Source organism: Capricornis sumatraensis, chromosome 8 (assembly GCF_032405125.1).
Source record: "Capricornis sumatraensis isolate serow.1 chromosome 8, serow.2, whole genome shotgun sequence".
Taxonomy (NCBI): Eukaryota; Metazoa; Chordata; class Mammalia; order Artiodactyla; family Bovidae; genus Capricornis; species Capricornis sumatraensis.
This window is the reverse complement of record NC_091076.1, coordinates 71,910,356-71,925,084: the sequence shown is the minus strand read 5'-3', so window position 1 is coordinate 71,925,084 and position 14,729 is coordinate 71,910,356. Positions and strand designations below refer to the sequence as shown.

Here is a 14,729-nt window from a genome sequence, read left to right as displayed (position 1 = left end):
CAATCACACTACAACTGAAACTTAGCAGGACCCTGTGAGTCCTTCCCAGGTACAAAAGCTCCTCTGCATGCCATGATTCTTGTTTGCAGAAAAAAGACTTTCATTTCTGAGGTCTTCTCTGAGATCCACAAGCAATGACTAATTAGGGAAGTGAGGAAATTCAGAAACAAAGGAAAAGAAGTTAAGCAAAAAAAGTAATGACAACAGTTCAGGATAAAACTGTCCCAGTTCCTCCTCCAGGATACATATAATCTGACACATTTCCTTGAGTTGTTCAGCAGGAACCAAGGCCCCTACTTAGTAGGGGAAGATGACTCTGCTGAGCATAAGCATGTGGACCCCAGACTGGTTGAAACCAACTGGTCAACCTTCAACTGAGCCAGCTGATAGAATTAAGATTCCTGAAACATCATCCTGTTACATCACCACTAACCTGAAGAAAGTCATGCACCATGCACCGTCACCCCAAATGTTGCCTTTAAAAACCCTTCCCTGAAAGCCATAGAGGAGTTTGGGTCTGTTGAGCATAAGCTACCCATAATCCTTGCTTGATGTCTGCAAGTAAGTCCTGTACTTTACTTCATGGCAACCTAGCGTCAGTAAACTGGCTTTGCTGTGCGGCAGGTGAGTGGACCCAAGTTCGGTTAGGTAACATGATTAAAACACACTGTTTTTATGTTTAAAAAAAAATGTATCTCTTCCAGATCTTTTGAATAGGAAGGTAAAACCATTATCCTTTCATTTCTGCCTTTCATCGTACTTTGAGGGGGGAAAAAGCCCAATCATACAAATTATATGAAAATATTGCTCAATTGTCAATAATCCACATACAACAATGTGATCACAGTATTAAGTGGGCAGGACTGATAGGGGATTTTATTGTACTGATATATAGGTCACTAAACAAAGTTAAAAAAAAAAAACAACAGACCAAATGAAAAGAAAAAAGTTGCAGTACACTTATATTAGTGATCACTATTAAAAGGTAAAGTTAGTCAGGAACACAGTTGGAAGTTTAACCTGATGGAAGAGAAAGAGTTCAACTTGACCTTATTCCATTTTACTAAGGGATAAGAAAATGAATGCAAGTGAGTGAAGAAAGCCTACTAGAGGGATCACTAGCAGTAAGTATGAGTTCCATCTTTCAGAAAGATCTCAAGGGAGGAATGTGGAAGGGATTTGGGAGGCTGACAAAGAATGAGGTCCTAAAGAAAAGAATCTAAATAATACACATATATAAGGATTAACCTAGTCATTCACTAATCCAGTCTCTCAGTGTTCAATCAGTGACAGTAACAAACCATGTGGCTGCATATTCATATTGTGGGATCTATTCTATTCACTGGTATCACTGTCTGGAAGGAACCACAGGTTAAGAAAAGGCAGATTCTCACTCTGCAGTGTTCTGCATAAGGCGGCCCGTGTAATAAAATTGCTCTCCTTGCCCTTACTGTGATGCCCCAGCAGAGACAGGCTAGCCCAGGGAAGACAGAGGAATGGGAAATCAGTAACTTAGCAGGTTTAGACTACATATACATGCAGAATACAACTGGGAGTCAAAAAAAACTTTGCTTTGAGTTTTCACTTATTAGATAAGGTTCCCAACAAAATAATTTAACAAAAATTAATGTTAAAATGGAGCAATTTATTAAAATCTTACATTATTTTAGTAAATAAGAACCATTACCAAAGTGGAGACTTCATTAAATATAAACTTGATGGCATAATTGGTGAATAAACTAGCCTATCTTAAAAGAATACAAAAGCTAAGATCAGTGATAAATTATAAGAATAAAACAGGAAGAAATTTTAGGGAAACAACCAGTTCAAATTATTTTCTATGCTCAAATAATTATGCCATGTGATAAACAATGGACATGAGTGAGCAAACTCTAGGAGATGGTGAAGGACAGGAAAGCCTGGCATGTTACAGTCCACAGGGTCGCAGAGTCAGGCATGACTTAGCAACTGAACTGAACTGAATTGAACTGAATGACAATCAAAATGATTAAGCATTAATAGACAACTATTCTTTACCTTCCTGGGCCTTTTCATACCCATCAGGATTCATGGATGGCATAAGGTGAATTCTAGTGTTAAGAACCAAATCTGTTACTTCAGGATCTGTACCAAAGTTCTTACAAAGGTATTCGATGAGATTCAACAGCAGTTCTCTTCCAACCACTTCATTTCCATGCATATTTCCAATGTACTTAAATTCTGGTTCACCTGAAAACAGAATTACATGGAAGACTTCTTCTTCATTCATCCTAGACTCACTCACTTTTCACCCAATACACAAAGACCTTGAACCAAAAATGTAAGCTGTATTTTGACAAAAGAAAACAGGAAAAAGCATCTTATAAAGCAGCGTTGTTACTACTACATGTCAGGTAGCAAGCTCAAAGTAAACATATATTATATATATATATATGAATATGTATATATATATATAAGGGCTTCTCTGGTGGCTCAGTGATAAAGAATCTGCCTGCCAATGCAGGAGACACAGGTTTGATTCCTGGGTCAGAAAGATCTCCTGGAGAAGGAAATGGCAACCCACTCTAGGATTCTTGTTTGGGAAATCCCACAGACAGAGGAGCCTGGTAGGCTGCAGTCCATGGGGTCGCAAGAGTCAGACACGACTTAGCGACTAAACAGCATATAGATATACATACATACATCATATGCTACAAAAATAAAAATACTATTAGCAGGAATAATCTAATCTGTGTGTGTAGTATGCTAAATATGCTGCATAATACATAAGTCGCTCAGTTGTGTCCGACTCTCTGTGACCCCATGGACTATAGCCTGCCAGGCTCCTCTGTCCATGGAATTCTCCAGGCAAGAATACTGGACTGGGTAGCCATTCCCTTCTCTAAGTGATCTTCCCAATTCAGGGATCGAACCCAGGTCTCGGTTTCCCACATTGCAGGCAGATTCTTTACCATCTGAGCCATGAGGGAAGCCCATGCTGCATAATATGGATTATCAAATGCTTTTTTTTTTCTAGTAGAATATTGGTTCCATTTTCTTTAGTCCGGTTATAAATACTACAGGTGACCTTTCTAGATGAAGCAAAGAAATACAGCCCACAGCTCTGAGAAGCAGTACTGAAATTATGTGTGAAACTACACCAATTACCTGGTTCATGGACACCTGGGTTATCAGATATCTCCATTACATAAAGTTCTCTTGACTCTACTGATTTTCCCAATGAATACAGTCGGGTGATGTTAGGATATTCATTGGCAAACCTTCTCAAGAAGATTTCCATGTCAGGGAAATGGTGGTGGTGAAAGTCCTGTGGTTGAATTGGCTGGTGGGTAGACTGTGTTCCAAGAGGACTATTAAGTGTAGCAACTGTGCTAGGTGTTACTACAGCCTCAGTTGTGTCAGGGATTACTGAAGCCACAGTCGGTCGTAGGGGAAAATTCACCTTTGTGGCTGGTCCTTCTTTCACTATGATACTATTAACAGTCAGTGGCATATATCTGAAAAGAAAAATTCAAAAAAGTAGATGGGCTTGAAGTTAAACTGAAACAGACAATGCTTTAACATTATAAAAGCACAACAGCCTTTTCATACTCTTGCACTGTCTCTCAAAAATAAAATCAAATAAAGAGAAATGTGCAAATTCAAGACTTTTAGGATATTATTTCACAAAGAATCTCAGATTAAGTCTTTAAAGGACTATTTCTCTTACCATCCTTTCAGGTTCCACACATTAGAATGCTTATAAAAAGTTATATTCAAAGAAGAGAATACAATAAAAAATGGAGGTTGTTGATCCATTTGTAACCATTCCTACAATACTCAAAGTAGGGATAAATGATCCAATTCTCCATAGCACCTTATCAAACTGACATTCCAACTACTTTACCAAATAGGAAAGTTCAAAATTGAAGGTAATTTATTTGCTACAGGTAAATCCTTAGCAAAATGAGCTTATAGAAAGGCTTCCAGAGGGCGTAGGTAACCACTCATTTTGTGTATTAGAAACCTGATGGTAAGACAGCTCTTCAAAGTGTCTTTTGTAGAGTCCTGAGTTTTTTCTACGCTGGTTTTCAATTAGCCTTGAGCTTTTAAAAGTCCTTCCTCCCAATTTTACAACTATGCTTTATATCCAGTTGTACAGTTAATGTGACAAAAGACTCTACTGTAGTATTTTCTCATTACAAAAGGGGGAAAAAATCAGAAAACAAGGAAAAACAAAAGCCGATATAGTAAGATCTCCCCAAATGTATTTCTGTCTAGATATACACAGAAGCTTGACATTTTAAGAGTCTAGTTTAAATTCTTATCTAGTTATGCTTAGAGAAGAGCTAACATCCATCCTGGTCAAACTCTTCCAAAAATTGCACAGGGAGGAACACTCCCACACTCATTTTACAACCATCACCCTGATACCAAAAGCAGAAAAAGATATCACACACACACAAAAATTACAGGCCAATATCACTGATGAACATCGATGCAAAAATCCTCAACAAAATTGTAGCAAAGAGAATCCACCAATACATTAAAAGGATCATACACCATGATCAAGTGGAGTTTATCCCAGGGATGCAAGGATTCTTCAATACACACAAACCAATCAATGTGATACACCATCTTAACAAATTGAAAGATAAAATTCGTACCCAGTTAAAACTGCTGTAATGTTATAAGTTCCAGGAACAAGTAATCTGTGGAAATCACCAAATCTTCCTGTTGTGATATTATGATTAATACCAGACACTGAGATAGTTGCATTCTCTAAGCCAGCTCCTGTTACTGAATCTGTAACAAATCCTTTAATGCCAATGTGGACCTAGAAAAACAAGAATCAACATAGACTGCTCAGAGAGAGTCAATTTGGAAGGCAAGAGAGAATAGCCTCTCTGCATTGATGCTAGAATTTCTCAAAAGTAAAGTTATTCCTCTAGTCCTCGGAAACATTTTTCAATCCCTCCAAGTTAAAATACAGACCAAAAAGATTAAATCCTGAAACTTAAGTCATCTGAAACCTAGGCTGGTAAAGTACTTTTGAAATTTCCTCTTCTCAAAGCTAGACTTCTGCTTTTCTCAACGAGATACAATTGATAACATCTGGGATGCATGTGGGCATGCTAAGTCGCTTAAGTCGTGTCTGACTCTTTGGAAACCTATGCACTGTATCACATCAGGCTCCTCTGTCCATGGGATTCTCTAGGCAAGATTACTAGAGCGGGTTTCCATGCTTTCCTCCAGGATCTTCCCAACCCAGGGATGGAACCTGTGTCTCTTAGGTCTCCTGCATTGGCAGGTGGGTTCTTTAGCACCACCTGGGAGGCCTCAATTTCTGATATATGCAATAGTATATTAGCCTGCCTGATATGTAAGTTAAACTTATGTTGTGGTTCATGTGGTGGTAAAGGTTCTCTAGCAAATACGATCACATGGTGGTGTAAGAATCTGGTGATACAACTTTTGCTAATTATTTATTTATTTGCTAAGTATTTCGTGTAGAAGTGTTGTAAGATAGACAAAGGAAGCTCTCCAGAGGAAAAGAGCTCAGGGGAAGGGTAATGGAGGCTTAGAGTATGTTCTGATAGATTCTAATACTTTCTAAAGATTATCTATCATCTTAAATAATAAAAAAAGACAAAGGGTATCTAGCATAGACTTTTTCATATACACAAATTTCCCCCCTATTTAATCAATTATTTCCATACCCACCCTCCCATATAGCTGCTTTTACCTTTTCAATTAATGTGATCAGAGACTCACGATTGTTCTCCCATTCTTGTCGAAGCTGTGAAGCAGGTGGGTACTTGCAACAGGATAGTTCTAACGTGATCTCAAAACAATCGGCCCATACATAATTATAATCTTGCATACCACCTGAAACATGGAAGAAAAAGTAAGTTTATTCTCAGGACTCTACTCTCAAAAAGACCAAAGCCATCTCTGCTTATATAAACTCTCTTTCATTAAGCTGTTTGGAATCAGAGAAGGCTCTTGAGTTACAGAGGAGACTAACAAGGAAGGTAAAAGGAATACACAGTGGAAAGGAATATATATATAAAGGAACTGTATCTGACTGACAGGTAAAGTTATAGAGAGCATAAATGTAACAGTCAATAATAACAGTAATAATGATAACAGCTCTATATTTGAATGTTTACTATATGCCAGTGTTACTGAGTCCAAGCTCCCTCCGCTCCCTTTGCCACATGGCAGGCAAAGTTGAGGCAAGGAATACAACTTTATTTGAAAAGATGGCAGACTAATGTCTCAAAATAACCATCTTGCTGGGGTCTGGATGCCAGGTTCTCTTACAGAACCAGAGAAGCGGTGAGGAACTAAAGTCAAAAGGCACAATAAAGAGGGACAGGCAGAGAGGAAGTAAAGTTTTTAAAAAGGGCCATCAGTCTTGCAAAGTATCTCTAGGAATGGGCCAGCCAGTGAAAGTGAACTCGCTCAGTCGAGTTCTTTGCGAGCCCATGCTCCTACCAGGCTCCTCCCTCCATGGGATTCTCCAGGCAAGAGTACTGGAGTGGGTTGCCATTTCCTTCTCCAGGGGATCTTCCTGACCCAGGGATCGAACCCCGGTCTCCCGCATTCCAGGCAGACGCTTTAACCTCTGAGCCACCAGGGAAGCCAGTGAAAGGGTTATGTTAACTTCTGTGGACAGGGTCAGATTATCTGACAGGGTCAGAATTGAACAAAGCCACTTTAGGTTTTTTGGGTTTTTTTTAAGTTTGAGATTTTTATTCATTTATTTATTTTTATTTTTTGGCTGTGGTGGATCTTCATTGCTGCGCATGTGCCTTTGCTAGTTGCAGTAGGCAGGGGCTACTCTTTGTTGCAGTGCCCAGGCTTTTCATTGCAGTGGCTTCTCTTGTTGTGGAGCACGGGCTATAGGCACTTGGACTTCAGTAGTTATGGAATGTGGGCTCAGTAGTTGTGGTTCATGGGCTCTAGAGTGAGTGCTGGCTCAATAGTGGTGCACAGGCTTAGCTGCTCCAGGGCATGTGGGATCTTCCTGGATCAGGGATCAAACCAGAGTCCTTTGCTTTGGGATTCTTAACCACTGGGAAGCCTGGCACTTTAGTTTAACAGTCAGAAAGAGGGACAGGGTCCTTTGAGGCAGGTCAGTATGTATGATTATAATAACAAAAGCAACAAAAAGCAAGTCAAAGAAACAGTTCAACAAGGAGTCAGAACTGGTTCTTCTCTGCAGCCCAGCTCTGTTCTATGACCTTTACTCATATTAACATTTAGTTTTTACAACAACTTTATGATGCAGGTATTGCTATTTCACCTATTTTACAGATGTGAGAAGTAAGGCACAGAGAGGTTAAGATTTCTGACAGAATGAACATGAAAGATACTCAAGCGATCCTCAAGTTATGAAGGTCATTCATGTCAAAACATTATTCAGTTCAGTTCAGTTCAGTTCAGTCACTCAGTCATGTCCAACTCTTGGCAACCCCATGAATTGCAGCATGCCAGGCCTCCCTGTCCATCACCAACTCCCAGAGTTCACTCAGACTCACGTGATGACATCCAGCCATCTCATCCTCTGTCGTCCCCTTCTCCTCCTGCCCCCTATCCCTCCCAGCATCAGGGTCTTTTCCAATGAGTCAACTCTTCGCATGAGGTGGCCAAAGTATTGGAGTTTCAGCTTTAGCATCATTCCTTCCAAAGAACACCCAGGGCTGATCTCCTTTAGAATGGACTGGTTGGATCTCCTTGCAGTCCAAGGGACTCTCAAGAGTCTTCTCCAACACCACAGTTCAAAAGCATCAGTTCTTCGGTGCTCAGCTTTCTTCACAGTCCAACTCTCACATGCATACATGATCACTGGAAAAACCATAGCCTTGACTAGACGGACCTTTGTTGGCAAAGTAATGTCTCTGCTTTTGAATGTGCTTTCTAGGTTGGTCATAACTTTTCTTCCAAGGTGTAAGCGTCTTTTAATTTCATGGCTGCAGTCACCATCTGCAGTGATTTTGGAGCCCCCAAAAATAAAGTCTGACACTGTTTCCACTGTTTCCCCATCTATTTGCCATGAAGTGATGGGACCAGATGCCATGATCTTCGTTTTCTGAATGTTGAGCTTGAAGCCAACTTTTTCACTCTCCTCTTTCACTTTCATCAAGAGACTTTTTAGTTCCCCTTCACTTTCTGCCATAGGGTGGTGTCATCTGCATATATGAGGTTACTGATATTAAGGGCCAACTATTCTAACTGTACTGTTCTGTACCACAAAGGTGACAATAAGAGTCTGAATCAAAACAGTAGAGTAGAGGGACTTCCCTGGTGATCCAGTGGTTAAGAATTCACCTTGCAATGCAGGGGACAAGAGTTCAATCCCTGGTTGGGGAACTAAGATCCCACAGGCCGCAGAGCAACTAAACCTGAGTGCCACAACTACTGAAGCCCACATATCTTAACTAGAGACTCTGTGCACCACAATGAAATATCTCACATGACATAACAAAGATCCCACCAACTAAGACCTGATGCAGTCAAATAAATTAAAAAAAAAATTTTTTTTAAGGTAGAGTAGAAAGATCCTTAGCTCTCAACCTCACATAAGCAAAACAACTTACAGAACAACTATCTTGGAAAACAACCTGAAGAAGAGCAGAAAAGATTTTCCGCAACTAAAGATATAAAGAAGGAACCATGATAAAATGTGTAGGGAAGAGGCAGAGATGCTCTAGCGAGGACCCACACCCCTGGAGTAATGACTCACTAGCAGGAAGACTATCAGCATTGTGGCAGTCATCCCTGGGGAGCAAGGAGTCCAATACCAACACCAGGATCCCCAGCCCAGGGTCCCGCATTAGGAAGACAAACCTCCAAAGAGTCTGGCTTGAAAACCAGTGGGGCTTATGTACAGGAGCATCAAAGAGCTGTAGGAAGTCAAGACTCTGCTCCTAAGGGTGCATGCAAAAATACACTCGCTCCAAGTCCCAGTACAGAGGAAACAGTTTGAAAGGCATCTGAATCAGTCACACCTGCTGATCTTAGAGAGCCTCCTGGAGAGGAAGGAGGCAGCTGGAACTCCTCTAGGGGACTGAGATGCTAGCAGTAGCTATTTTTGTGATTTTATTCTATCATGCTGAGATGGGCACCATTTTGGAATCTTCCCTGGAGTCTGTTAGAGCTGGAGGCCTGCCTCACCCACCAGTGGTCAAACAATGCTGAGCATCACCACCAGTGTGCCCAAGCAGTTGGCCCTGCCACACTGAAAGGAACAAGCAGCCCACATAGGGAACACCCGTGAAGTGTCTGGTTTGGGTAGCCAGAAGGGAACATGCTGCTGAGCCCATAGGACTTCTCCAAGATTGGGAGACATACAGACTTACTTTATACAAAGAAATCAACACAGAAAATCAGGGAAAATGAGGAAACAGATGAATGTGCTCCACATGAAAGACTAAGACAAAACCTCAGAAGAAGACCTAAAGGAAACGGAGGTAAGTAATCTACCTGACAAAGAGTTAAAGGTAATGATCATAAAGATGTTCACTGAAGAATGGATGAACATGGTGAAAACTTCAACAAAGAGTTAGAAAATATAAAAAAAAGACCAATTAGGGCTGAAGAATACAATAAATAAAATGAAAAATACACTAGAGGGAATCAACAGTATTATATACAATGGAACATTATTTTTAAACTTTTAAAATTGTATATATACAATGGAATAGTACTCAGCCATGAAAAGGAACACATCTGAGTCAGTTCTAATGATGTAGATTAATCTAGAGCCTATTATACAGAGTGAAGAAAGTTATAAAGAGAAAAACAAATATCATAAACTAATACATATATATGGAATCCAGAAAAATGGTGCCAATGAACCTACTGGCAGGGCAGCGGTGGAGATGCAGACATGGAGCACAGACGGGGAGACATGGTGTGGGGGCGAGGAAGGAGAGGCTGGGAAAAATGGACAGAGCAGCACGGAAACACATATACTGCCATATGTAAAATAGAAAGGCAGTGGGAATTTGCTGTATGACCCAGGCAGTTCAATCAGAGCTCTGTGACAACCTAGAGGGGTGGGATGGGGTGGGAAGCGGAGAGAGGTTCAAAGGGAAGGGGACATGTGTATACCTATGGCTGATTCATACCGATGTATGGCAGAAACCAACACAATATTGTAAAGCAATTATCCTGCCATTAGAAATGAATAAAATGTTCTTTAAAAAAAGATGATGGCAAAAAAAAAATACACTAGAGGGAATCAACAGTAGATTAGATGATGTAGAATACTAGATAATCTGGAAGACAGAGTAGAGAAAAACCACCCAAGCTGAACAGGAAAAAGACAAGTGAGGACAGTTTAAATGACCTCTGGGACAACATCAAGCGTACTAACATTTACAGTATAGTGTCCCAGAAGGAGAAGAAAGATAAAAAAGAGAACTTATTTGAAGAAATAGTAACTGAGAACTTTCCTAACCAGTGGAAGGAAACAGATATCCAGTCCAGGAAGCACAGACAGTCTCAAACAAGGTGAACTCAAAGAGGTACATACCAAGACACATTATATTTAAAAGGCCAAAAATGAAATATAAAGAGATTCATAAAAGCATCAAGAGGAGAAACAACTAATTATATACAAGGAAACTTCCATGAGACTATCAGCTGACTTTTCAGCAGAAACTTAGCAGGCCAGCAGGGAATGATACAATATATCCAAAGTGCTGAAAAAAAGACAACCAAGAATACCCAGCAAGGTTATCATTTGAAGGAGTGATAAAGAGTTTGACAGATAAACAAAAGCTAAAGGAGTTAATCACCAATAAACCAGTCCTTCAAGAAACGTTAAAGGGACTTCTCCAAGCAGAAAAGGTCACAACTAGAAATAAGAAAATGATAAAAGAAACAAATCTCAATGGCAGAGACAAACATATAGAAAAGATAGTGGATCAGCCACTTACAACTTTAGTAGAGAGGCAAAAGTAAGGAAAGTAGAAGACAAAGTAGTGAAATCTATTACTATCTTCCAAAATAGTCGTACCATTTTGCACTCCCATCAATAATGAACGAGAGTTCCTGTTGCTCCACCTCTTCACAAGCATTTGCTGTTCTCAGTGTTCTGGACTATGTATGGCCTTTCTGATAGGTGTGTAGCAGTAACCTGTTTTAATTACATTTCCCTGTTGACATATGATGTGGAATCTTTTCATGTTTGTTTGCCATCTGTATATCTGTTGGTGAGATGTCTGGAGGTTTCTGGCCCATTTTTAAATGAGATTGTTGTTTCACTAGTGTTGAGTCTTAAGTGAAAGTGGAAGTTGCTCAGTCCTGTCCAACTCTTTGTGACTCCATGGACTATACAGTCTGTGGAATCCTCCATGCCAGAAAACTGGAGTGGGTAGCCTTTCCCTTCTCCAAGGGATCTTTCCAACCCAGGGATCAAACCGAGGTCCCCCGCATTGCAGGAGGATTCTTTACCAGCTGAGCCACAAGGGAAAACCAAGAATACTGGAGTGGGTAGCCTATCCCTTCTCCAGCAGATCTTCTCGACCCAGGAATAGAACCAGGGTCTCCTGCAATGCAGGCGGGTTCTTTACCAACTGAGCTATCAGAGTTTTTAAATATATTTTAGATATTAGTCCTTTATCAGATGTAATTGCCTTCCTTTTTTAGGCCGAATAACATTTCACTGGATGTAAATACATTTTCTTCATTCCTCTGTCAATAAACATTTAGGTAGCTTCTTGGCAACTGTGAATAACACTGCAGTGAACATGGGTGTACAAGTTTTCAAGATCCTTTTTCCAGTTCTTTTGTATTTATACCCTTAAGTGAGATTGTTGAATCATATGGTAATTCTATTTTTAACTTTTTGAGGAAGCTCCATACTGTTTTCCATAGCAACTGCACTATTTTATATTCCTACCAACTGTGCAAAGGGATTGAAATTCTCCACAACTCCATCAAACTTGCTATTTTAATTCGGCATTTTTTTTAATAGTGATCATCCTAAGAGGTAGAAGGTGATATCACTTTGTGGTTTTGTTTTTCCCTGATAATGATATTAAGCATCTTTTCATATGTGTGCTGGTCATTGATGTTTTTTTTTAAAATGTGTATTCAAGTCCTTTGTCCATTTACTAATCAGATTACTTGTTTTCTGTTGAGTTATATTCTGAATATTAACCCCTTATCTGATAAACAGTTTGCAAATATTTTTCAGTAGGCTGCCTTTTCACTATTGGTTGTTTCCCTTGCTGCAGAGAACATTGCAGGTTTTTGAGCAGAGGTGTGATATAATCTGAACTGCCTTTTTAAAAGATCATTCTGACTTCTGGGTGAAAAATGATGGCAGAGGAACAAAAAGAAAGGCAGGGAGATGAATTAGAAGAGAATGATGGCTTCAACTAGGTTGCTGGTAAAAGAGATGAAGCAGAAAGGTCTGGGTGTGAGAAAACATTTGTTTAAAAGGAATCAAGGATGACTTCTTGATTTTTGGCTTGAGAAACTAGGGAGGCAGTGTCATTAGTGTCATTAACTGAGAGGATGAAGGAGAACAAAGGAAACAGATATGGCAAGCCTAAGGTTTTGTCTTTGGTCCTCTTCTCTTACTTTACTTATTCCCTTGGTGTCTCATGCAACCCCCCCTGGGGCTTAATATTATCTACAGGCTGACAATTCTCAAATTTCTGTGTCCAACCTACACCTCTTTCCAGAATCCAGACTTGTCCATCCAATGGCCTGTTCAATATCTCTACTTGGGTATCACAAACCTAACAACAGACGCATCTCCCCTAAACCTGCTCCACCTGCAGTCTCTCCCACAATGGCCAACAGCACTGGAAGAATCTAGTTACTCAGGGTCAAAAGCCTTGGAGTCACATCTCACATCTAAAGCATCAGGAAATCATGCTGGTTGTAACTTGAAGATATATCCAGAATCCAAAGATTTCTCAACTCTACTGCTGCTGCCCTGATATAAGCCATGGTCCTTTCTCTACCAGGACTTCTGCAATCACTCTTAAAAGGTCTCCCTGTTCTTGCCCTAGCATTTCTATGTTTTTTTCTCCAGGGATGCCAGAGTAATTCTGCTAAAATGTAAGCCAGAGGTTATTTCCCTATACAATGACTTTCTGTTGCGATCAGACTAAAAGCCAAAGCCTAAGGCGGTGCATCATTTGTCCACTACCACTCCCTTTCCCTCTCAAACCACCTTTTACACTCTCCCCATCATCATCTCTCTGCACCAGCCACACTGAGGACCCCGCTGTTCACCAGATACACTAGGTACCTCCTGACTTTGGGTCTTTGCTGTAGCTATTGCCTTTGCCTGGCGTGCTCTTCCCCCAGATATCCCTACTTGACTCATCCCCTCACCTCCACCTCACCTCTTTGTTCCAATTTCAACTTGACAATGACGTTCACCCTGATCTCCCCACTTAGTTTCTAGTCACTTCTCCCCATCACTGTCCCCAAGACAATCTCTCAAGCACTCACAATTCCTCTCACCCTTTTTTTTTCTATAGCTATTTAAAATTTACCTATTATGTTTATTATTTATTGTCTGTTTCTCTTTGCTAGATTATAAGCAACACAAGGGCAGAGATATTTGTTATACACATTGACAGATAGTCCAAGCACAAGAACAGTACCAGGCACATGGTATTCCTTCAATAAATATTTGTTGAAGCAACAAAAGTAAGTAGGCTAGGACAGTGAGAAATTAAGATTCCTATAAATATGAGATTCTCATTGACCATCCATGTGATGTCAAATAGACTGTCTTCCTAAAAGACACGAGCAGGTTTACCATCACTACAAGCCTGGTAACTCTGTCTTAACCTTTTTTCTTAGAAGGCAAGCTATCCATCTCTGGTTTTCTCTTATCTCCCAGCATCTTGGCACTCACTTTGGGTCCGGCAGAAAAGGTGAGAGGATGATTTTTCATCTCCCTACCAGTCATATTTTAGGGCTTCCCTGGTGGTTCAGACAGTAAAGAATCTGCCTGCAATGCACACGACCTGGGTTTGATCCCTGGGTCCGGAAGATCCCCTGGAGAAGGGAATGGCTACCCACTCCAGTATTCTTGCCTGGAGAACCTCATGCACAGAGGAGCCTGGTGGGCAACAGTCCATGGGGTTGTAAAGAGTCGGACTCGACTGAGTGACTAACACTTTCACTCACCAGTCACAGTTAGTCATTTAGTGACGTTAGTCACTTTCGGTCAACTCTGATGTGCATGTACATATGTGGACATATGTATGCTATTCATCATAAATATTTATTAATTTCCAATATTTACTACTATATTGGTCACAGTACAATGGTCACTGTGTGTAAGTCATCAAACTTACTTAAGATTATAGAGATTTATAAATAGAAGACATATTTCCATTCCAGAGATTAGAGTCTTGAGGAAAACAGACAGAACACTGAAAATAATTTCAGAGCAATACAAGTGTGAACTAATCTGTTTTTCTGCATATGTAAAACTTAATAGGGAAAAATTGTTCTCATCTAAGGAAAAAAGAACTTAACAGCTGTATTAAATTGCAAACACAGTCAACTCACACTTTAATTATGCCAGAAGGCAGTGAAGTAGACTCTTATAATACTATAATCACCAGGCTTCACCCTGGCATTCTTTTGTTAACCCCTTAACTGTCTTTCTTCAGCAGCAATTTAAGAAATACTAGCTAAGAGCAGTTTTTTACTTTCATGCATTGGAGAAGGAAATGGCAACCCACTCCAGTGTTCTT

The 14,729-nt window shown here is 40.1% G+C and overlaps 1 protein-coding gene across 1 annotated transcript in view; it reads right to left on the bottom strand.

Annotated features, from left to right (window-relative positions):
* CPD (carboxypeptidase D) overlaps positions 1-14,729 on the bottom strand; it is a 71,449-nt gene that overhangs the window by 33,011 nt on the left and 23,709 nt on the right. Inside the window, exons 3-6 of the mRNA XM_068975994.1 lie at positions 5,726-5,868; positions 4,647-4,816; positions 3,148-3,497; positions 2,038-2,229 (exon numbers count right to left, since the gene is read on the bottom strand). Of these exons, the coding sequence (XP_068832095.1) occupies positions 2,038-2,229; positions 3,148-3,497; positions 4,647-4,816; positions 5,726-5,868 (855 nt within the window). The remainder of the gene's footprint in view (positions 1-2,037; positions 2,230-3,147; positions 3,498-4,646; positions 4,817-5,725; positions 5,869-14,729) is intronic.